This window comes from Hyaena hyaena, unplaced genomic scaffold (assembly GCF_003009895.1).
Source record: "Hyaena hyaena isolate Hyena2069 unplaced genomic scaffold, ASM300989v1 scaffold_13, whole genome shotgun sequence".
NCBI lineage: Eukaryota > Metazoa > Chordata > Mammalia > Carnivora > Hyaenidae > Hyaena > Hyaena hyaena.
Window position 1 is genome coordinate 2,508,307 of NW_024080645.1, and position 21,720 is coordinate 2,530,026.

Here is a 21,720-nt window from a genome sequence, read left to right on the forward strand (position 1 = left end):
GGTCATGATCAAGGTTTAGGAGTTCAAGCCCTGCATTGGGCTCTGCGCTAATAGTGCAGAGCCTACTGGGCTGGGAGTCCCCTCTGTCCCTCGCCTGCTCTCTCAAAATAAATAAACTTTAAAAAAATAGATAACAGTTTCAGTTTTACAAGATGAAAAGAATTATGGGGGTCAATGGTGGTGCTGGCTTCACAACAATGTGAATATACTTCCTACTACTGGACCGTACCCTTAAAAATGGCTAAAATGGCAATTTTTTATGTGCACTTTAACTCAGTAAAAAAAAAAAAAAAAAAAAAGAAATAATGACCATCTACAGAAAAGTATATAAAGAGGTATATTCACCTGATGGAAGACCACCTAACAATAATAATGAATGAATCGCACAAAGGACGCTACATGGATGGATCGTCCTGTGTTCAATGAAAAAATAAGACACAAAGGAACATATGCAGGATGATTCCATTTACATAAAGTTCAAAAGCGGACAAACTAAATCCTGTTGTATAAGGATCCACACAGGGAGACAGAATCCGGAGAGAGGAACAAAAGATGACCTCCAGGGGTTCCCCCTCTCAGCCCTGATCACCTTGGGGTAGGTGGGGGAGCTTTAAAATCTACCCCAGCCCGGGCTCCCCACCCACAGGTTCTGACTTCACGGTGTCTGCAGTGCTGGCCTCAGGCACTCGCTTCCAGAGCTCCCCGCCCGTTCCTAACGGGGGGACCAAGGTGAAGCTGCAGCCCTAAGGCGAGGGGAGGGGCGAATGCAGGGCCTCTGGGGTGCCGGCAGACACTTCCTTGCCTGGGGTGGGGGCTCACAGGTGCTGACGGAAGAATTCACTGTACACTTCTTGTACACCCTTCTCTGCAGCCGTCAGCTGTCTTTCTCCACGGCGTACACGTAGGTGTTCCAGGGCCCACAGCTCACGGCCCTTACCTGGAGCTGTGCATCTACAAAATACTCCACTCGGCGGGGCCGATCCAAGCTGCTCACGTCCGTGTGGCCAAGCTGCCCATATTTACCTACAGTGAAACGAGCTCCTTGGCCCTCCTCGCCACTGGACCTTGGGGCCGCCCCCCTCCAGGAAGGAAATTCAGCCCATCGACCGAAGTGCCGGGTCTAAGCCTCCACTCCGCCGGTGTCCACTCTGGGAGTTCAGGGGACCAGGCCACAGAGTCCTCAGGGCCAAGTGAAGCCACAGGTCCCCAAGGGGCAGCCCGCCACCAGCCGCTCCGGGCAAGATGCTCTTGCGGGTGGCCTGCTCCTCGCCCCAGATACTCAGAGCAGAGATTTCTGCTGCAGCTTTTGTCTCTCCCCAGTGTAGACCAACAGACGGGTCAACAGTGCTGTCTAACTACTCCCTTAGGACACTTTTTCAGAAAGAGAAACGGGAAGTACTAACAGCATCTCCTGTCTGGTCTCTGAGCTTCAGTGTACTTGGACCCGCTCTGGACAAGGTGATACACAGTTCAGTCCCCAACTTCCCGGTGGTCAGAGGCCCCTGCCTCCCCACGGCTGCGTGGCTTTCGTCTCCTGCCCTCCACCCCAGGGTCCCTTCCCCTCCCCCCAGTGGCTCAAGCATCACCGAGCAAACCCTTACTTACCCCAGCCCCAAGTGTAGAGCTCCCCGCTTCCTACAAGAGTAAGGGGCTGTCACAGGCATCTGTCTACACGGCCTGCCACAGCCCACTACCGCCAGCACCTTCCATGTGTCCTGAGCTCTGCTGGGCACAGCAAAACATCCCCCCTAACAGTGTGTAATCACATCCACGGTGGTAAAGGACTCGGGCTAAATCGGTTTACCTTCCTTTCTGCCAACTGAGGGGCTACAGCTCACAGCTACTGAGTTCAGGAGTCTCAGAGGCTGGACTGGGCAGGCCCGGCTCTCGGACAAAGGAGGCGAACGCTAGCCTCCCTCCAGCAGGGACCTTCGGGGCCTGCCGGCTGGGGACCTACTGCTGATCCCCATGGCGGTTGGGGCCGTAGTCACTGAAGTGACGCAGCTACTCAGGACGCATCAAAGACACTTAAAATAACAGTTTTTAGGGTGATCACACTCTTCTGCAGCGGGTGTGGGACAGGGTGGAGGGAGGGACTTCCTGCTCCTTCGTGACCCAGCCCCCCAGCCCCACTCACTGGTCACCACTGCCGTGTGCCGGGATCCACAGCTGGCCTTGACTGCGTCTGTGCCCAGGGGGAGATCCAGTAAAGCCGGGAAGGGCTGGATGGCTATGAAGGGGGCCGGGCCTCCATCCTCACCCCAGCCTGTTCTCCTCACGTCAGAACCGTCTTCCTTCAGGCCACTAGCTTCGGAGAAGCGGGAAGAGTGACGAGGATAATGGCAGTTCACACTGAGCACTGACCTACCCCTTATCCACACATGGGCTCATCCAGCACAACAGCACCTCAAAGCACCTTCCTGTCCACACCCCCCCTGCAACCCCGGGGACGTGCTGGGGTTGACAGGTCCGCAGGGAGCATGGTGCTGACGCACCAGCCTCGCCGTGCTCCCGTCCCTAGGGGCCCAGCGTCCTGCAGCGGGTCCTGGGGTCCCACGGATGGCACGTGTCCCTCCTGAGCGCCGTGGGGTCTCAGGCCAGCATACGGCCAGGAGTTGGGACCGAGAGAAACAGCCATAGAATGACGCTCACCTTCCCGGGCAGCGGTCTGGCCATCCTCTGCCAGGCTCCTGCTGGGCAGGGCCAGCTGCCCGGATTCGTTCCAGCCCCAGATATAAATATCGCCAGTCTCTGGAAAAGAGACAAAGGGGACCCATCAATTAGACTGTAAACCCCTCACAAACCCGGAAGTCCCCTGAATCCACCCGAACTCCCTCACGCCCACTAGCTCCCTGGGGACAACTAATGCATGGCCTGCCCCAGTCAGCACCCCTGCACAGCCTCCCTCAGGCCCTGGTCTTTTTTTTTTTTTAATGTTTATTTATTTAGAGTGAGACGGTGAGGGAGGTGGGGAGGGGTAGAGAGAATCCCAAACAGCCTCTGCACTGTCAGCGAGGTGGGGATCGATCTCGAGAACCACGAGGTCATAAGGCAAACTGAAATCAAGAGTCCGGACACTTGCCTGACTGAGCAACCCGGGTGCCCCTGGACTCACACCAGCTTGCACAAACCTACCATGATAACAGCCCTGTGGCCTGAAGCCTTCCGGAGCACAGCCCCTGACACACTATTCTAGATCGCACACACAAAAGTCGTTAGGGACACTTTTGGGGCATAAGGTCCTTGGATCTGCTCTGGAGATGGGACTGACACTTATCTATTCTCAAACAGCCTCCTCCAGGTGGCCTCCCTAGCATGGACTCCCTAGCCTCGAGGGCTATAAAAGCAGGTCTGAAGGGAGGTGGGGCCGCAGCCAGCTTGCAGCCGCCTGAGACACACGTCTGTAAGTAAACGGTTTCTTGTCCAGCTGGACTCAGCCTTTTTCTTTGATCTACAACTTCTTTGGGGTACATTTTGCACAAACTTCCCTTTCACAAAACGTCCCACAACACACACTTCAGAAATATACCCCTGGAAGCTCCCCCAGGGCCTCCCTTTCAAACCCACGGAGCCCGCACGCTTTGTTCAGCCCCCTCCCCCACTGGTCCAGCTGAAGGCCTTTTCTGGAAGCTCTAACCACCGCCCCCCCCCCCCAACACTACAGTTTGTTGGCTGGAGCAACTGGCCCTCATGTAAAAATCCCCTAACAACTGTAGCTCATTTTTATCAAGCCTTCCACCTGTGCCAGTGCTTTTAAGCACTTTTCAAATACAATCACTTAATCCTCAGAACAGCCGTGCAAACGGTCACGTGACCACACCCCCGTTCTATTCATGACAAGACACGAGGCACGGACAAGTGACCTGCCCAAGGTCACAAGGGGCAAAGTGATGACGTGAACCTAGAAGTCTAGGCTGAAGCACCTGTGCTCCAAACACTCTGAGAAACTGAAGGCTTCCAACTCCTTCCGACCTTAAGTGTTAGACCTCCCATCCGGCTGTTTCTAGTCTTCTCTTCCCTTCCCTCTGGCCCGGTAGTTTTCAAGTCTGGTTGCCAACCCAGGCCCATCACGCGAGACTATGAGGGGCGGGGGTACATGCAGAAGTTGCTGTTAAAGCTGCCGCCGACCCCGGGGATGTAAGTGGCAGCCAGAGCCACAGATGCAGACCCTTGAACAGATCATCTGCTCCCCCCCTCGACAGCCCAGGGATCAGCGGCAGCTGGGGCCCCACCAGGGCGGTGAACTTACAACCCAAAGTGAGGGTCCTCACTCTGGGCCCACCCTCGCCACCCTGTCCTCCCTGTGGGCATCTGAGCGTCCACTGTGGGTCACACGTCACGGCAGCCTTTCTTCTCCATTCTTCTTGGCTTGGCCGGCCCCTCAACCCTTCGTGCGCCTCTGCAACGTTTCAGTAAGGCAGCCCTGGCAGAGGGATGGGAGGCGGGGGACTCCGACAACAGAAGATAGGCAACAGTACCAGTGCGAGAGGGTAATGGCCATGGCAGAGAGGCCGAGTTTTTAAAAAATGTTTATTTTTGAGAGAGAGTGCCTGAGAATGCACTCCTGCGCCGGTGGGAGGGTGGGGGTAGAGGGAAGAGAGAGAGAGAGAATATCCCAAGCAGGCTCCACTCTGGCAGTGCAGAGCCAGACACTGGGCTCCATCTCACAAACCCTGAGATCATGACCTGAGCCGACATCAAGAGTCAGATGCTTAACCAAATGAGCCACCCAGGTGCCCTAGAGAGACTGAATTTGAGAGGCATGTAGGGGTCATGAATGACCGAGTGGATTAAGGTAGGATGAACTTGGAAGGAGGCCTGGCTAGGCTACCTACCAAAACCAGAAAAGAAGGAAGGTTTGGAGCCCTGGAGCCCCTGAGTCTGTCTGGAGAGGCACCAGGTCACTTACCACTCACACACACAGAGTGCCAGCCCCCTGCTGCCACCTCAGCCATGGGGACGCCCTGCAATGCCTCCAGCAGCCTCGGCTCCAGCTCAGCCTCTAGAGTCCCGTGGCCCAGCTGTCCATGCCTGCGCAAGGGACACCCCAATCAGGGCTCCCCTTCCTTACCCTAGTCACACTCGACTCGCGCCCATATGGTCACCTCCCACTCGGAGCCACGTTTATCTGCCCCCGCCCGCCCGCGCAAAAAGCCCACAGGCCTCGCCTGGCCACGCCCCCCTCACCTGGCCACGCCCCCACTCACCTGCCCTGGCCCCAGGAGAACACCTGGCCCGCCTCGTCCAGCAGCAGCGCGTGCTCGGTGCCCAGCTCCAGCCGGCGCGCCCGCAGCCCCGGGGCCAGAGGGCTGTAGAAGGGCGGCCGCGGACTCACGTAGGCCCGCGCGCCGGGCAGCAGGGGCAGGGCCCCGGCCTGGGGCTCCCCGCCCGGTGCGTCTTCCCCTTCGGCCTCCGGAGCCAAGGTGTGGACCCACAGGGGCTCCCCGCTCAGCGCCGAACCCGGTTCCCAGACCTGCAGCTCCGGCCCCGACCCGCGTCCTGCGCGCAGCACCACGAGGAGCGCCTCCGAGGCCCACGCGTCCCTGCAGCCGCCCGCCGCGCCGCCCGCGGAGCCCGACAGCTCCAGCCGGCCTCCACCTGCGGGGGTTAGAGGGGGCGCTGGGGAGCCGGCAGGCCACGCACCCCGGGCCCGGACCGGAAGGGGGCGGAGGGGGGGCGCTCACGGGTCACGAAGGCGGTGTAGCTCCAGCTCGCGCTCACGCGGCAGACGTCGGCGCCCTCGCCCGGTGTCCGCAGCGGCTCGGGGCTGTGCACCTGCCGCCCGCGCCCCGAGCCCAGCGCCTGCCCGAAGCCGCAGAAACCGAAGCCGAACCAGGACCCCCGGCGCTCCTCGGCCATGCTCTGGCGGCGCCCTCTGCTGGCCGCCTGCTGAACGGGGTGGGCGGCGGGACAGGGTTAGGCATCCTACCACCAGATTTAGGAAGATCATTCTGGGCTGCCTAGAATGGGGGCGCTTTCCCGGTCTCCCCTTTAACTCCAGCAAGCTCGGCGTCCCCCAGAGTGGGCACCAGGTATTGAAGCGGCCTCTCTCTTAGACGCTGGGCCCATCTGAGCCCCTCCGGCTCCAAATTCCCAGTGTCAGACACGTTACCCCGTGTCACCTGGGGAACCAGAGCCCTCCCCCACCATTTGAGAAAGGAGACCCCCAGAGAAAGTAGCCTTTACACAACCACACACAGTGCTCTTCCCCCCGGCGCAAAGCGGAGCGCGTGGGAGACAGTGCGCTGTGCGGGTTACGACCCGCTCCAGGGTTCACACGTTGGCCTTGCAGGTGCCTGGGTCCTTGGCCAACTTACTTAAGCTCTCGATTCAGTTTCTTCAGTTTTACGAAGGCAGGGGATAGGAGAAGATGCCGCCTGCCCTGTGTGGAACAGATGGAAAAGAGGGTTTAAGTACTGGCACACACCACGATAGGCTTAGAAGGGAAGTATTGGCTTCTTAAATCCAGTACTTAGAGATTTAAAAAAAAAAGTCCAGGGGTACCGGTTTTCCAGGGACCTTTATAAACAATTTCAACTGGACCTCACCCAGTCATTTATTCGTCCTACAAGCATTTATCGATACCTTGGTCTGGGCCGATGAGAAAGACGGCTGTCTGTCCCCAAGGAGCTCACACATAAATGGGGAGACAAATACACAGTCCAGTGGTTACAAAAGCAACGTCGCTTTTTCCGTACAGCATGTTCGGCTTGGTCAGGATTTCACAGACGTTTTCAAGCGTCTGAAGTCAGCTCCTGGGTCCCTCCTGCAACCAAAGCTCCTTACCTGAACCTGGGCTCCCAGCCCCTTCCGTGTAGTCCCAACCCAAGGGGGCCTCTGACCTTGTCCCTTACCCTGTGCCCTCCACCCTCTCGGGCAGCTCCTTCCGCCCGGCACTCTCGAGGGAGGAAAAGCGGGGGCGCAGCGCAGCCGCCCAGGCACCGGTTGCCAGTCCTGGAAGGACCCAGCTGACAGCCGCCGCGGAGGAGAGGTTTGAGGAGCCGCGTCCCGGGCGAGGCGCCCATTGGCTGCCGCAGCCTCCCCCGGCCAATCGCCGGCGACAGCGGTGACGTCAGCGCTCGGGGCGCGGGGGCCGCTGGGCGGTGCTCACCTCGCTGCCCGCAGTCCGCACCGCGGCCTGTCCAGCCCAGAGCTCCGTGGAGCCGGCCCCGGGGCTTGCGCTGGGCCGCTGCGCCCTCGGTGTGAATGGGTTAACCTCCGGTGGGCGCGGGCCCAAGGCAGAGGTCGGGTCGGACGGTCTTGCCCCGCGGGGGGCGATGGAGTTCGGGTCAGAATCCGAATCGAAGGGCTGGCGGGGAGCGACTGCGGAGACGCGTGCTCCCTGTCATTCCCCTCGCCGGGACCGCAGCGGCTCATCCACACGCGCGCGCGGGGCCTATGCCCAACAGGAAGCAGCTGTGCTGGGCGGGCGCCTTGGCGAGCTTGGCCTCCCATTGGCTCGGGACCTGTCACTCACCTCTGCTAACCAATGATCTTCAATCTGGGCTCCCAGAACGGAAGCAGGCTTCTCGCGGACTCTCCGCCCCGGCAGGTGGGGGAGCTCTTGCTCTCGCCTGGTTCAGCCAGAGATCTACCCCCCCAACCCCCCACCCCCAGGGAAGAGCATGCCCTGAGGCGGCACCAACCCCAAATCCAGCGCACGGCCAGAGTGGAGGCCACTGGGAATTCTCAATACAAAGACAAAAATACTGAAGGGGCAGTATCTAGGAGTCCAAACCCATTTATTCCAAGAGATGGAACAGATTTTTTTTTAATTAGCTGCCTAGGTTTACCCCTTGACCCTCGAACAGAATTAAAAAGCAACTCAGCAGGCTCTCGGGTGGAGAATCCATTGGCTTCCTTCTGTACCGTGGCTCTGCTGTGCACTCTACCAGGCCTGGCTCACAGCCAGCCCTCCCTGCCTAGGGACAGGGCACACATTTCAGTTCCATATACTTAGAGGGTCGAGGCACTGCCGCTAGCAGGTCAGGAGATGCTCTCAGTTGGTGAGGCTGCGTGATGTGCCCTTTCCCAATTCCGGGAATCCACAGGCCGGGTCAGGGTATAACGTGCCCCCTCCCCAGCGGTCTACAGGACAGGAAAAGGGCCCTGCTGCGTGAGGCTGGAGGCAGTGCTGGCAGAGCAGGGCTGTGAATGAGTGTGGTCCCTGACTTAGCAGAGGACATCAAAGGGCAGCTACAGAGAAGCCAGCGTGCAGCACCCAGCCCCCAGCAGCCCCGGCCGTGTATGTCCTCACTCCTCTGCTGCAACAGGGGGCGTATGCATGCGGCGGCCCCTCACTCTCCGTCCTGGTTGGGTTTGATAAGCCCGTATTCCACCGCTTTTGCCAGGCAGGCTGCGGCAGCCCTGGTGACCGGGCCTTCCTTGCCCTTGGCCAGCACCGACAGGATCTCCAGCACTTCGCTCTCCATCAGGGTGCTGGCGATGTCTTTCGAGGCCTCCACCATGTTCAGTGCCACCACGGCCCCCCGGTGCTGCAGCTCCTGGCTGGGGCTTAGAAGCAAGGCCTGCAGGATCTCCAGCCAGTGTGTGGTCTGTGGGAAACAGGGCAGTGCCACCGCTGAGCAACAGGCTCAACCCCGGCAGCAGAACAGCTGCCCTGAGATCCGCCCCCTCCCCCAACCTGCCCGCAGGGAGCTCCTGGCCCAGCTTCCCTCCCCCACCGAGGCACTGACCACTTGGGGGATGCGGCTGCAGAGTGACGGCCGCATGGAGGTGAGCATGGCCAGGCCCCCAGCAGCTGCCCGCCGCAGCAGCTCGTCGTCCTCCCCGCTGTACAGCACCAGCAGCTTCAGCCGGTCGTTGCCCGTGGCTTCAAAAAGGTCCTGCACCTGCGGCCAGATGAGGAGAGGGGGCGGGGTCAGCTGGGGCAAAGCCAGCCGGGACACAGGTACTTCTGCACGCCTGCCCGTCGCGATCGGCCCGCCCCGCCCTCACCTCTTTGCTCATGGCCAAGTTACACATGCACTCCGTGGCTGCCCGGCGGATCATCTCGTGCTCCTCGAACATATAGCCCTCAATCATGGGCACAGCCTTCTCCTTCAGGATCTTCTGCCTGCAGGGCCAAGGGTGGAATGGTCAGCATCCTCAGAGCCTCTGCATCCACCTCCCTGACCCCAGCATCCGCACACAATCGAGCCCCAGGCCAAGGATTTCCCAGGTAGTATCCAGAGAGCCTCCTACACCGGATATGAACAGCAATGCTTTGCAGCTTCTTAAGCAGGCCTGGAAGAGAGCATGGGACCGCAGAAAACGCTCTACAGTAGGAGTTAGGAGACCGGCGGGGGCTGGTGATGGTGACGCTCACAACTAACATTTAAGCACCTACCCTGACCCAGAATTTGGAATGTCTTTCTTAAAGGTGCAGGTAGGATTATTGTTTTGCATAAGAAGAGACCGAGGCCGAGTCATGGTTAATGGGCCCAATATCACAATCAGTAGTAACAGCTGACACATATTGACCGGGCACGGTCCTGGGAGCCAGGTTCTGCTTACTAAGTGCTTTTGCCTGCATTTTCTCATTTACTTCTCCTTGCTACTACCCCTATAGTACCTGTTGGTACTAGAACCATCTCATTTCACAGAAGGGAAACTGAGGCACAGAACAGCACTTGTTTGAGGCTGCATACTGGTAAGCAGTAAGGTCAAGATTTAAACCCGGGCCGTCTGACTCCAGAGCTTGCACCGTCGCTGCCCAATGCCTTGCCTGCTCGTGGGACGCTGTACTAGTCAAACCTGGCCTGTCTCCCCAGCTGTATAATACACAGAGGTCACTGCGAAGCTCAAATAAAGCAATGACCCAAGAGTGCTCTTCAGACTGTCAAGTGCAGTCCTGGGGGAGAATGCCCTCCCTGCCCAGGTCCCCCCTCCCGAAGGACCTTACCGGAGCCTCTCACTGATCCCTGCCAGGTTGGTCAGAGCCATGAGTGCCTCGAAGTTCTGCAAGCCTGAGCAGTTGAGGTGCAACAGGGAGACGAGGGGCCGGACCACTTCATAGATCTGTGATACATCCACCTGTCAGGGCTACTTGCCCTGCCCCCACTGCCCTAAAGGGGAGAGTCCACCCCCCACAACCCCCCAAGAGAAGGCTGTCCTTCCCACCAGGGCTCAGCAAAGCTGCCACGTCCTGTCAGTCCCAAGGACAAGCCACACCCAGGTCAGAGGCCACCAGGACCCAGGGACAGGTGGAGAGGCCAGGGCTGGGCAGCAGGACACATACCCGCTCACCAGGAAAAGTCATCTCTGGGTTGGAGGTGATGGTGAGTTTGGCAAGAGCCTGGGCTGCCTTCGTCTGCCCCACATCAGTGCCTTCCAGGGCCAGCGGGAGCAGAGCCTGTGGGGACAAGCCCATGAGTGTCCGGGATGTGCCCTGATGGGTAAGGCCCAGACCACAAGGCCCTGAGCCCTGACACGGTGCTCACCTCTCTCTACCCCTGGGCTTGACCACGTCTGCTCAGACCGTCTTCACTTCTCTCAGGCCTCCCCACCTAAGCTGCCCAAATACTTTGGGAAACACCTATTAAGGGCCAGCCATGGCTTATGCTGGGCCCCGGGCCATGCAGGTCAGTGACATGGGGGAGAGGAGAATTCAGGACCTGAATGGGCACAAACCCGCCTCATCGGCGGCACTCACTCAGCAGGAAGACGTTCCTGCCGGTCACTCGTAATGCCTTCCGGCCTTGTCTCTGGTGTAGTGGCCACTGAGTCACGTTTTCTAGACCATCAGGAAGGAGTCTGTAAGCCAGCTTACCTTGCCCCCTCCCTGAGCAACCACAGTGCCACGGTCTTCTACATCGTCCACCAAAGCCAGGAAGACCCTGAGGGGAGAGGGCGCAAGTGGGCGGGGGCCAGGGCTCTGGGCTCAGCGAAGGCAGGAAGCTACGCGGTGGCCCGCAGCCCCGGGGCCTGCTCCTCCGCAGTCACACGGAGGCCCCGGGGCTCCTGGATGCACTGAGGTGGGCTCACCTGGAGAGCAGCTCTCGGCAGGAATTAGTCAGCACGGGGCTCTCGGTCTTGACCATGCACGTCATGGCTGACACCACGCCCGCGGCCAGCAGCTTCTTCACCCGGGCTCGCACAAAACCTGGTTTGTCCTGGGTGGCGAAGCAGCTTATCAGCAGAAGGGCCTCGGCTGACAAGACAGGGAAAGCGGGACCCTCCTCACAGCACAAAGTGATGAACACGCGTACAAGGGGAAAGAAGCCCGCTCACACGGAAGGATGCTCTGGTTGCCCCAGGTCAAAGGGTCCCAAAGGTTCAGAGGCCCCCAAAGCCTCTCTGAGGCTCCCTCACCTTGGGGTGCTGCTCAGGCACGTGCTGCTTGGCATACTTGGCCAGCTCCACCATCTTGGGGTCCGGCTCCTCGTAGTCGTAGCTGTTGGTGCAGTTCACCAGTGCCGAAGCCACCGCAAAGAGCACCGACCTCTCCTCGGACTGCGGGCAGCAGAGGGGCAGTCAGTCGGCCATCCCAGGGCAGAGGAGCAGGGGATAAATGCCACCCAGGCCCCGGACTCTACCCTCGGCAGGACCTCTCAGGCACCGGGATGAAGCTGGGAGCCTCCCGGGCCCAGCCTGGCCCCAGACTTTGGGAGCTCAGGCACTTGACCTCCCGAACTCCTCCAAAGAGGCCATCCATCCTGACGCTGTGGGAGCAGCCCAGCAGGCTATCGCCACAGAGGGGTCATGCGGGCTGCCGGCCCTCCCCCGCCCCGCCCCAGGGTAAGTTCTAATCCTAGACACGTTCCCAGGGGACTACAGGAGGCCACGGGGCTACCCTGCTGAGCTGGAACAGAGCCTTCAGGGCGGCCTCATCTTCCACAAACTCTTCCTTCACATCGGCGTCGAAGGTGAGGTAGGCCAGGCCCTCGACTGCCCAGCGCCGGGTGCCTGCATCGATCTGGTCATTGCACAGCCACCTGGGGACACGCGGGGCAGCAGATGACCATCAGAAGGGGGTGGGGGAAGGGGCGTGCCAGGACCGAGGGGGGAAAGCCATGGGTTCTCGCAGTCCCCTCCACACATGTGGAGGGATCCAGGAGGGTCTGCCTGGAGGAGAGCAGGGTCACCAGGAGGCCCCGCCCTCCACCCCGACCTTTCTCTTGAAGTTGGGGAGCCATGGCAACACCAAATAACTCACTTGCGACACTGCTTAGCCAGTTTGAGAGTAGAGCCTTCGGCAAACTGCTTCATGCTGAAGTCCGTCCCTCCGGCCGAGCCGAGCTTACACAGCCCCTGGGGGAGATGGCGACAACCAGCCACTAGTCTCCCGGGATGGAGGCAGGGGTGGGCTCCCTGTACCCGGTTCTCTCCCTGACATGCTGCCGGGCCCTCTGGAGGCCACGCACACCCACCCCAGGCCACCACCTAGAGCACTGGCAGCAGACCGGCTGCTGGGCTGGCCACTGGGGAGACTGGCGTGTTGTCCCTGTGCAGTCCTGGGTCCCAGCCCCTCCATATCTACACTGGGACTTGCTCTGTTCCTTTCCGTGTCAGACAAAGAGGCCTTTACAGCTGGAGCTATGACACGTCTGGGGAGAAGACAGGGGCCTCAGCCAAGGCAAGATCCTTCCGGGACGGGGAAATCCAGGACTGAGTGCCCCAAGGAAGACCAACTTTCCCGAGCTGTGTGGAGGCCAACCAGTGCCCAAGCCGCCAGCGCCTGGGGCCACCTGCACGCCTGGCCTTTCCACGCGGCCCCTCCGAGCGGCCTGGCCCGCGGTCCTCCCCCTCCCCCTCCCCCATCTCCCCCTGGAGCTTCTCCTACCACCTCTGGGGGGGCGGCACGTGCCGCCCTGGATTCTCAGGGGTCCCCTCGGGGCGAGGCTCATCTCCCTGACTGGACCATGAGCCCCATAGTAGAGGCAGTCAGGGCGCATGCCTCGGGCCTCGACAAGGCCCTGCATGTCCCATATTTTCACCAGCGTGTGCTGGAGCCACACCCCAAGATGCCGGCCACCCGGTACCCCTGCCCGCCCGGGCCAGGCCCGCGCGTCTCACCACCAGCGCCCGGATCCGGATGCTGTCCTTCTCACTGCGCTTGTACAGGTCCTTCAGCAGTGAGACGCCGTTGGCGGTGATGAAGGAGGCCCGCTTGGCCTTGCCGGCCGCGTGGATGAGGGCCTCCACCGCCACCAGCTGCTCTTCCTCCTGCTCGGAGGCGCACAGAGCGATCACGCTCTCCATGACGCCACTCAGCTCCAGGGCCCGGTTGCCGGCTTCGCACGGGCCCTGCAGGAGGCAGGACACCGTCTGGATGGCCCGCAGCTTCCCGGCCAGCCCTTGGCCCTCAAACCGGCTCCTGGGGGGCACAGGGTGACAGCTGTCACGCCGAGGCTGACAGAAAGGGACTCTCCTTCCCTCCCTCCCCGTACACTGGCCAGCCGTCTCCACTACTTGGGCAGGAACAGCAAAAGCCGCCAACGGGAAGGAGAGGACGGTCCCCTGGATGCTGGCTGCGCACTTTCTCTCTCTGGCTTTCCAGGCGTCCCCTGATCATACGTCTGCCATCGGTTACCCCCGCTCACACCACTGTTTCCTCCTTTCCTGTGCTCGTGAAGATCTGACGTCGTTCTGCTTATTCCACGATTTGTCTGCAGCCCTTTCCCCCGCCCCCCGTCCGCTCCCTAAGGGCATGAGGACTGTCACGCTGCACTGCCGTGTGGGAACAGGTACACAGCAAGCACTCAGTGAGCACAGGAGTGCTCAAGGACACTGCTGTGGCGGAGAACAGGTCACAGAAAGAACGTCCCTGGGGAGGCCACTGCGGGAAAAGTGGTGTCCCCATCCCCTGTAAGGCCTCCCCAAGGCTGCTCTTCTGGCTGAAAACCTTTCCCTGCTGTCCCTCCCCGAGGGGTCAGGACTCCTGTCGGAGCCCCTGGCAATGGGACGAGGGGCCAACTCCCTTACTTGATGTAGTTTTCGCAGAGTCGGTGGAAATTCTCCCTCTCAGCATCACACTTCAGGTCATCGAAAAGCTTGCTGAGGAGGACGGAGGCGCTCATGCGGCTGTTCGCCGTCACCGTGAGTTCCCCAGCGGGATCCTGCACAGAGCCCCCCACCTCCAGAATCTTCTTCAGGCCTGAAAAGACACACTACTTAGGCAGCAGAATCCTAGTTCCGAATCCTAGCGGCAAAGGGAGGAGTTTCGTGGGAGAGGCACAGAGAAGGGGACCTCGGACAGCATGGCCAGCTGACCCACCACTGCCTACAGAGGCGGCTCTGCGGTTGGGAAAAGGAACTCAGAAGCGAGGAGTACATGGGGGCGCCTGGGGGGCTCAGTCGGTTAAGCGTCCGACGTCGGCTCAGGTCATGATCTCACGGTCCGTGATCTCGAACCCCGCGTCGGGCTCTGTGCTGACAGCTCGGAGCCTGGAGCCTGGAGCCTGCTTCGGATTCTGTGTCTCCCTCTCTCTCTGGCCTCCCCAACTCGTGCTCTGTCTCTCTCTTTCCCTCTCTCTCTCTCTCTCTCTCTCTCTCAGAAATAAACATTAAAAAAAATTAAAAAATAAATAAAAATTTAAAAAAGCGAGGACTGCATGGTGGCCCTGCCCATGGGGCTAAATGCTCTGGGGGTTCTAAGGCTCTTGGTCTGTCAAACCAAAGGGGAAAATAACACCCATACCTCACACCATGATTGGGACACTGAAGGATGAGCCCCCAATAAAGGTATTCATGCAGGAACTTTGCTAAACCTTCTTTCCTTACCTTTTAAGGGAAAAGAGAAGTACGAATTAGGTAACGAACATATGCGTGTGCAGGTACGTATGTATGTATTTAAATACTCTTTCCAAGGACTCTCTCTGCCCAATGCAAGGCTCGAACTCATGACCCCGAGATCAAGAGTTGGCCTGTTCCACCGACTGAGACGGCCGGGTGCCCTGAGAAGTATGAATTTATATAGGGAACTTTTAAATATTTTTCTCTGCGTGTAGAAGTAATGTACGCTCACTGAAACTCCTTCAAACACAGAAAGCTGACCAAGCCTCCCCATTACCCTGCAGACAGGCCTGCACGATGTGTGTGCATGCGTGCATGTGCGCATGCTCACGGCTGAAGGGTCTCACTCTGGGCTCCCTAAGCCTACGATGCAGCCACAGGGTGCACTGCAGGGCAGACACGTGGCGGGGAACAGTCTCCACCGGGGATAGCTCGGCCCAGTCACGCACGCAAGATGGAACACGTACGCTGAGTATCCTTGCCCTTCTTTAAAAGTGATCGCCTACCTTGGTCAATGACCCAGAGGGTGAGGCTGTTGTTGGGGTCCTTAAGAGACTTCCGGGGCACTGTTTTAATCAGGAGGGTCAGAGCGTTGTCCCGGCCTTGACCAGAGACCCCCGCCTCGGTCAGTAGCTCCAAGAGGTTACTGATGAGGACCTTCAGTTCCCGGGCAGGGTCTGGCAACGAGAAGACATCGGTGCTCTGCAGCGGCCCAGCTTTGCCCCACCCCTGAGCTTCCCCGGCAGGCCAGGGAGGCACAGGAAAGGGAGCCCCGCATCCTGGGCTCTGGGCTCCGGCCTTCCCCGCAGGTATCCTGGCTGCCTAGAATCTAGAGTATAATACTGTCCCCACGCCGAAGTCCTGAACAACCCACAGCTGCAAAGAGCCGGCTTGTCTGGCTGAGCCCCCTTCGCCTCCACGAACATAACACCCACAGGACCGCTCACCTACAATGATGGCGCCTTCCTTGCCTCTGAAGCCTTTCTTGACGCCTTCCTTGAGGGCATCAAATATAACCTGCAGCAGGTGGCAGGCAGCCAGGGACACGGCCTGGTTTTCCACGCCCAGGATGGAGACCACCCGCCGAGTTCCCAGCACGCTCAGGGTAGCCACAGTCTGCGTGGGACAGAGGGGGACAGAGCCTCCAGTTGGTGAAGGGCAGCCACAGAGACCCCTAAGCGTGGGTCGTGAGTGTGGCCAGAGGGGGAGAAAAATCTGGGTGGAAGGACCAGCTCCACGTGGAATCAAAGTGGGCCTGAGGGTGCGATCAGAGGTAAGGTCAGGATTACTCTGCTGGAAAGGCTGACTAAAGAGAGCATTCCAGAAGCGTCCACCGCTGCCTCTCCTCTCCTCAACTCCAGTCAAAGGGGACAAGGAACACGAAGGCCCCGGGAGCAGCTGCTTTGGTTCACATTTGCCCAGCAAGGAGTCACGTAAGCCTGGACAAGCTCCGGGACTCCACATCCAGGGACACCCGGGTCCCTTCTACGGCCAACCATGAGGCTCTATCTCCAGTCTGGGCACGTGGATGTGCGTGGAATATCCAAGGCTGGATATTCACACTGGTTCACACTGGCACAGGCAGGGAGGCAGGAGGAAATAGATGGAATTCACATGGTTTCATGACTCTTAGTCCTGGGAGACCCAGAAATACCACCTCAGCTTGGCCCAAACATCTTTCCCAGAATGTCCCACAGCTCTGTCCCTGATCTAGGAACCACAGGAGGCTCCGGAAGGAAGCAAGGCTCGGGTCCCTGTCCCCTGGGGCCAGCCAGCTCAGGCCAGAGCGAGGGCACGGACTTCACCAGGGCAGGGATGTTCTTGCGGAACTGCCTGTGCTGGACATGCCCCGTCTATGCAGAGAATCCGTTCAGGGTCAAGCCTCGCCTGTGTAGTCACTGTCTCGATGGTCCAGATGCTGTGGGTCGTGTCACCGACCACATCCTCTGCTCGAGGACACCCCGCAGGGGAAACTGGTTTGATGGTCAGGGAAGGACAGGGACCCTTCTCCTCGTAACCAGCTTGCTCTCACTGTACGGATGGTGCAGGAGTCTGGGACCAGGCGCGTCCAAGCCGGCCACAGGCAAGCCCAGCCCAAGCTTGTAAGCCTCCTAACGCAAGGGCTCGGGGTATCAGTGGGCTGCTTTTGCTCTTTACAGGCCCCAGTTCATCCCAAATCACGTGGGGCTTCTTTGAGACATTTTAATTTTTCCTCTCTTGTTACAGGTCTCTTTGTACTCTGCTTTCGGTTCTTCTGGGAATACGGTGAAGGGTGGGCGGAAGGAGGGACAGACAGATTGACTGAGGCAGTAACCCTGACCCTCTGCCCCACCTACCCGCGACTGGTGCTCTGAGCAAATGCCGACCAGCGTGCGCAGAGCCGCCAGCATGAGGTCGGCCTCGCCCGTGTCCAGCAGCCGTTGCAAGAGCTGCACCCCATTGCTCCGGAAGATCTTCTCGGCCCCAGCATCCTCCCGGGCCAGCACCACCAGGTTCTGGGAAGCCTGTGTCAAAGCAAGCGCATCACGGTGTGGACACTACACGCAGCACAGGCCAGGGCCAGCAGAGACCCCGTGCTCTGGATCTCACTGCTTCCACTTAGCACCTCGGAGACCTTGGCCATAAACTGAACCACTCTGAACTTCAGTTTCCTCCTCTATAAGTAGAAGGAAGAGCTTGCTCCCAGGATCAGTGGTTAAAGTAAATGGAGCCCCGAGTCCCTGGCAGAGCCTGTCTCCGTCACCTCTGTAGCCCTAGCACCTGGCAACTCAATGAACATAGGTTTCCTCTCCATGGCTCACACTCAGGCCCAGCCCCCGTAAGCTCTCACTGAGGCTCTGGGAGCTAGGCTGCCTGATCTGAGGGAGGCAGGAGTAGCTCTGGGCCAACATCAGCACCCAGGGAGGCCACTACAGAGGGGCAGCTCCGGTGCAAGGTCAGCCCCCACTCATTCAGTCCAGACCAGTACCTTCTGCTTTTTCTCGGTGCCTTTCTCTTGGGGGTCCAAGAGTATCTGAAACATCTGTTCCACTTTGGCGTCCGTCGAGGACATGTACCGCACCTACGACAAACCAACGAGGCGTGGAAGAAATCACTCTTTACGCCACGGATGTCACATTCCCTATCTGTTCTCCTCGGCTCCTTCCAGGGCCTGGCTCCAGTCTCCGGGAGGCACAGCTAGGACACCTGGGCTGAGGGCGGGCACCAAGCCACCTCGGGCAGGAAGAGACTCGCCTGGAAGCTTCACCCAAACTTCCCGCGGCTGTTTTCCTCTCCGAGCTGCTTCCTGCTTGGGCAGGACAGGTGGTGCCCATGCTGCAGGCAGTGCCATTCAGAAGGGCAGGCGTCTTGTTAGCCACGAGGCAACCCTCTCCCACAGGAGCCATCTATGTTGGGGCAGCGTCGGTGCTCTGCCCATGACCCTGAACTCAGCACTGACACCTGCTACAAGGAGCCAGAAGATCATGAGGTAGTTGCTACTACTCCCTGTGGCTCCAGAATTCTCCTGACAACATCTTCTTTGTTTTTTTTTTTTTTTTTTTTAACGTTTATCTGTTTTTGAAAGAAAGAGTGAGCAGGGAAAGAGCAGAAAGAGAGAGGGAGACAGAGGATCTGAAGCGGGCTCTGTGCTGACAGCAAAAAGCCTGATGCGGGGTTCGAACCCCCAAACCGTGAGATCATGACCTGGGCTGAAGCCAGACGCTTAAACGACGGAGCCACCCAGGCGCCCCTCAATCAGGTGCTCTGATTTCTGACAAGTTTGTCAAACCCAGGCACCTGGGTGGCTCAGTCGGTTAAGTATCCAGCTCAGCCCAGGTCATGATCTCACGGTTTGGGGGTTCGAACCCCGCATCAGGCTCTTTGCTATCAGCACAGAGCCCTCTTCAGATCCTCTATCTCCCTCTCCCTTTCTGCTCCTTCCCTGCTCACTCTCTCAAAAATAATAAATAAAAAATAAAATAATCGAATTAAGATGATCCTAGCCCCTCTTGCTGGTGGTAAGGCAAAGCTCCAATTTTTCATTACTATAAACAACGCTGAAATAAACATACACACACCTGCTTGTGTAGATGGGCAAAGCTTTTCTAGAGGAGGCAGCAAGGAGTAAATATACTGGATCACAGGATATGCTCATTTAAAATTTTAAGAGATATGCCAAAGGATGTACCAGTTTATACCAACGTCAGCAGTCATGAGCAAGCCCACCACTTAAGTGTCTGCCTCTGTAACGCTAGAAAAGGGTAAAAACTTTAAAAGTTTGCCAAATGAGTGCCTGGGTGGTTCAGCTGGTTAAGCATCTGACTTCAGCTCAGGTCATGATCTCAAGGTTTGGGAGTTTGAGCCCCGCGTCGGGTTCTGTGCTGATAGCTCAGAGCCTGGAGCCTGCTTCAGATTCTGGGTCTTCCTCTCTCTCTGCCCCTCCTCTGCTCACTCAATCTCTCTCTCTCTCTCTCTCTCTCACCGCACTTCCCTCCCCTGTGATTTACATACCTTCTCCTGAATCTGGCCGCCAATGTTCCTCAGGGCCTCCTGGAAAACTCTATTCTTGGGCTCCAGGCTCGCACATCTCTGCAGGTCAAGGACGGCCTGGTCAAGACGGCCCAGCTTCTCTAGGGCTTGGCTGCGCCGGTAAAGTGCTTTGACGTCCCCTCCATCCTTTTCGATGGCTGAGCACAAACGGGAGCTCTGTCAGCACCCATGAGGCCACCAATCTTCAGGCAAGAGCAGTGGGAAAAGATCTCGAGGGCCAGAGGAAGGTGGGGGGACAGATGTGGGACTCAGTAATCCAGCCTCAGAAAAGGTGAGGGTAGCTGCAGGGAAGGAAATGCCCGAGGAAGTGGGGAAGAAAGGAGGCAGGGGTGTTTCAGGACCAAAGGAGAAGGAGACCGTGAACATGCAGAGGCCCCAGATCCCTGCCCACCAGGCGAAGCCCCAGGCCTCCACAACCCCGCCCACAGGCCCCTACCTCTGGATGCTTCGGTTTCAGCTTTGTCATAATCCTCCTGCAAGAAAAGGTTCAGGGGCTTGAGAGGCTGGGCATCTCCTTTTCCTGGCAGTAGCTGGGCAGCAGGGTAGTTCCCTAGAGCCACTCGATTCCCTACCACCCGGAGGCCCAAGATAGCCCACTGTGGGTGCCCTGGGTGGGTGAATGCGCAGCCGGGACCCAAGCAGCAGCGAGGCGGGTAAACCGGGCCGGGGCAGGGCAGAGGCTGAGCAGCGGGCTCCCTCACCAGCTTCAGGTGGCAGGCGGCCCGGTTTCGGTGCAGGATGGCCTGGTCCTGAGGCGTCGCGCCCAGACCCAGGGCCTGAGTGTAGGCCGTCAGGGCGCCCTCGTAATCCCCGCATTTGAACAACTCGTTGCCCTCCTTCCGCAGCTGCTCCACTGAGCTGGCCTGTGAGGGGAATGGGTGGAAACATCGGGGAGCTGGGAGGGAGGAGACCGCAGGTCAGGGGCAAGTCCAACGGAGGGTCAAGACTCAGGGAGAAGGAGGCTCGGGAATGGTCAGAACAGGTGGGAAGTAGTGATGGCGCGGGGGGGACGGGTACGCACCCCGGGGGCAACCTGCCGGGGCTCGGGGGTACCTGGACCACTCACAGTCATCCCGCGGCCGGCGTCCAAGGCGCGCGCAGGCGCAGTCTCTGGGGCGGGGGTGGGTGGGATCAGGCTCAGGAATCCGGCGACGGCCGCCCCGCCCCTGTCCTGCGTCAGAGGCGGGGGCAGGAAGGGGCGGGGCCAAGGCGAGAGTGCGCCGGACGAGGGGCGGGGCTCGGGTCTGCGGCGCAGACTAGCGGTGGGCGCGCCTAGTACGTTCCCGCGGAGACCTGCAGGGGGCGCGCGGCGGAGGATCCGGAGGGCGGCCGGCTGCGACCAGGGCGCCGGCCTCCCGCTCTGCCGCGGCAGAAGTGCACGAGGTCGGCGGTCATCAGGGCCACGAGCAGCAGGGTGTAGAGGCCCAGCGCTAGGAGCGGGCCTGGGCCCCTGTGGGAGAGGCGACAGGGTCAAGGTGATGGCCCCCGCCGCGCACTCGCTGCTGCCGTCTGTGGCTTACAGAGCCCCCTAAGAGTCCGGAGGAAGCTCGGGACACCCCTCTTCCCGGGTGAAGGTAGAATTCGTAACCAGAAATCCAGGGGTTTCGCAGGTGCCGTGAAACCATCCACGGACAGAGTCAGGGTTGAAAACTCCGTCCATAACGGGTTTAATCCGCGGTCTACAAGGTCCGCTTAGTCTTGACACCGGCCCCCACCCCGCCCCAGCCCCGCGATGCGCGCCATGGCTCCCTGATTTCCCGTTTCCACAGCCCCCTTAACTTCCCTCCACAATCATTCCCGCGATTTTCTGTTCGGAGTCGGCCCCTCCACTAGTCTGTACGAGCCTCCCGCCCCAGAATTTAAAAACAGGGCCCCGGATGCTGGAGCACCCTGTCGGGGTCCCAGGGGCTCCGGGGCTGGAATTCTCACCTGAAGAGGGGTGCGGGCGGAAGGGCGGACAGGTTGACCCGGTACAAGGCCTCAAATTCCGCCCGGGTGCAGCAGGAGCCCCCTGCAGCCTGCAGGTGGCAGCAGTAAGCTTCCTCCGGGGTATCCGACAGCCGAGGACAGAAGAAACCAGGGTAGTGGCGACCCTCTGAGTCCCAGCTGGTCTGGCACAAGTGGGGGTGGTGGGCCAGTGCTGAAGGGAGGAGCATGGGGGCTGGAGACAGGCAAGGATGGGCTGCCCACACCCCACTTCGGCCCCTCTGGAGAGTGCAAAAGGATCATTCTCGAAAGGTCAGACCCCTTTCCTCCCCAGCAGCTCCCCAGAGCAGCCCATCCCGTGCTGAAATTCAAGGGGACCCGAAGAGGGGCGCGCGCAGAGGGGAGAGGAGAGCGCTGTACCTGAAAGAGAGGTTGGCTGAGCAGGCGTCACCCAGCTGGAGAGCAGCAGTAGCCCCGCGCTCAGGGCCGTCAGCAAAAGGCCCGGCCTCCTCTGAAAGCCCATGAGCC

The 21,720-nt window shown here is 59.5% G+C and overlaps 2 protein-coding genes across 8 annotated transcripts; both read right to left on the reverse strand.

Moving 5' to 3' along the window:
- Nucleotides 1-340: 340 nt before the first annotated feature.
- On the reverse strand, nt 341-7,386 carry RCCD1 (RCC1 domain containing 1). Of its 6 annotated transcripts, none has more exons than XM_039257050.1 (10): nt 7,112-7,386; nt 6,586-6,766; nt 6,318-6,382; nt 5,685-5,886; nt 5,208-5,598; nt 4,910-5,031; nt 2,653-2,751; nt 2,138-2,308; nt 1,606-1,635; nt 341-1,023 (listed from the first exon to the last, which is right to left on the reverse strand). In XM_039257050.1, exons 4-10 carry the CDS (start codon nt 5,857-5,859, stop codon nt 875-877), a joined length of 1,137 nt encoding a protein of 378 aa, XP_039112981.1. In that variant the 5' UTR covers nt 5,860-5,886; nt 6,318-6,382; nt 6,586-6,766; nt 7,112-7,386; the 3' UTR covers nt 341-874. The 6 variants fall into 6 exon arrangements, with proteins under 6 accessions (XP_039112981.1, XP_039112965.1, XP_039112972.1 ...); XM_039257034.1 differs by having other exon boundaries at nt 5,685-5,889; XM_039257041.1 differs by having other exon boundaries at nt 5,685-5,925.
- Nucleotides 7,387-7,725: 339 nt separating this feature from the next.
- On the reverse strand, nt 7,726-21,285 carry UNC45A (unc-45 myosin chaperone A). Of its 2 annotated transcripts, XM_039257502.1 has the most exons (21): nt 21,196-21,285; nt 20,333-20,716; nt 19,968-20,129; nt 19,703-19,739; nt 19,228-19,403; nt 17,705-17,797; nt 17,073-17,240; nt 15,684-15,852; nt 15,243-15,413; nt 13,927-14,098; nt 13,018-13,318; nt 12,158-12,252; nt 11,795-11,936; nt 11,314-11,454; nt 10,987-11,114; nt 10,772-10,838; nt 10,241-10,354; nt 9,905-10,020; nt 8,959-9,076; nt 8,697-8,852; nt 7,726-8,555 (listed from the first exon to the last, which is right to left on the reverse strand). In XM_039257502.1, exons 2-21 carry the CDS (start codon nt 20,336-20,338, stop codon nt 8,298-8,300), a joined length of 2,790 nt encoding a protein of 929 aa, XP_039113433.1. In that variant the 5' UTR covers nt 20,339-20,716; nt 21,196-21,285; the 3' UTR covers nt 7,726-8,297. The 2 variants fall into 2 exon arrangements, with proteins under 2 accessions (XP_039113433.1, XP_039113441.1); XM_039257510.1 differs by lacking the exon at nt 21,196-21,285 and having other exon boundaries at nt 20,333-20,726.
- Between the last annotated feature and the right edge of the window lie 435 nt (nt 21,286-21,720).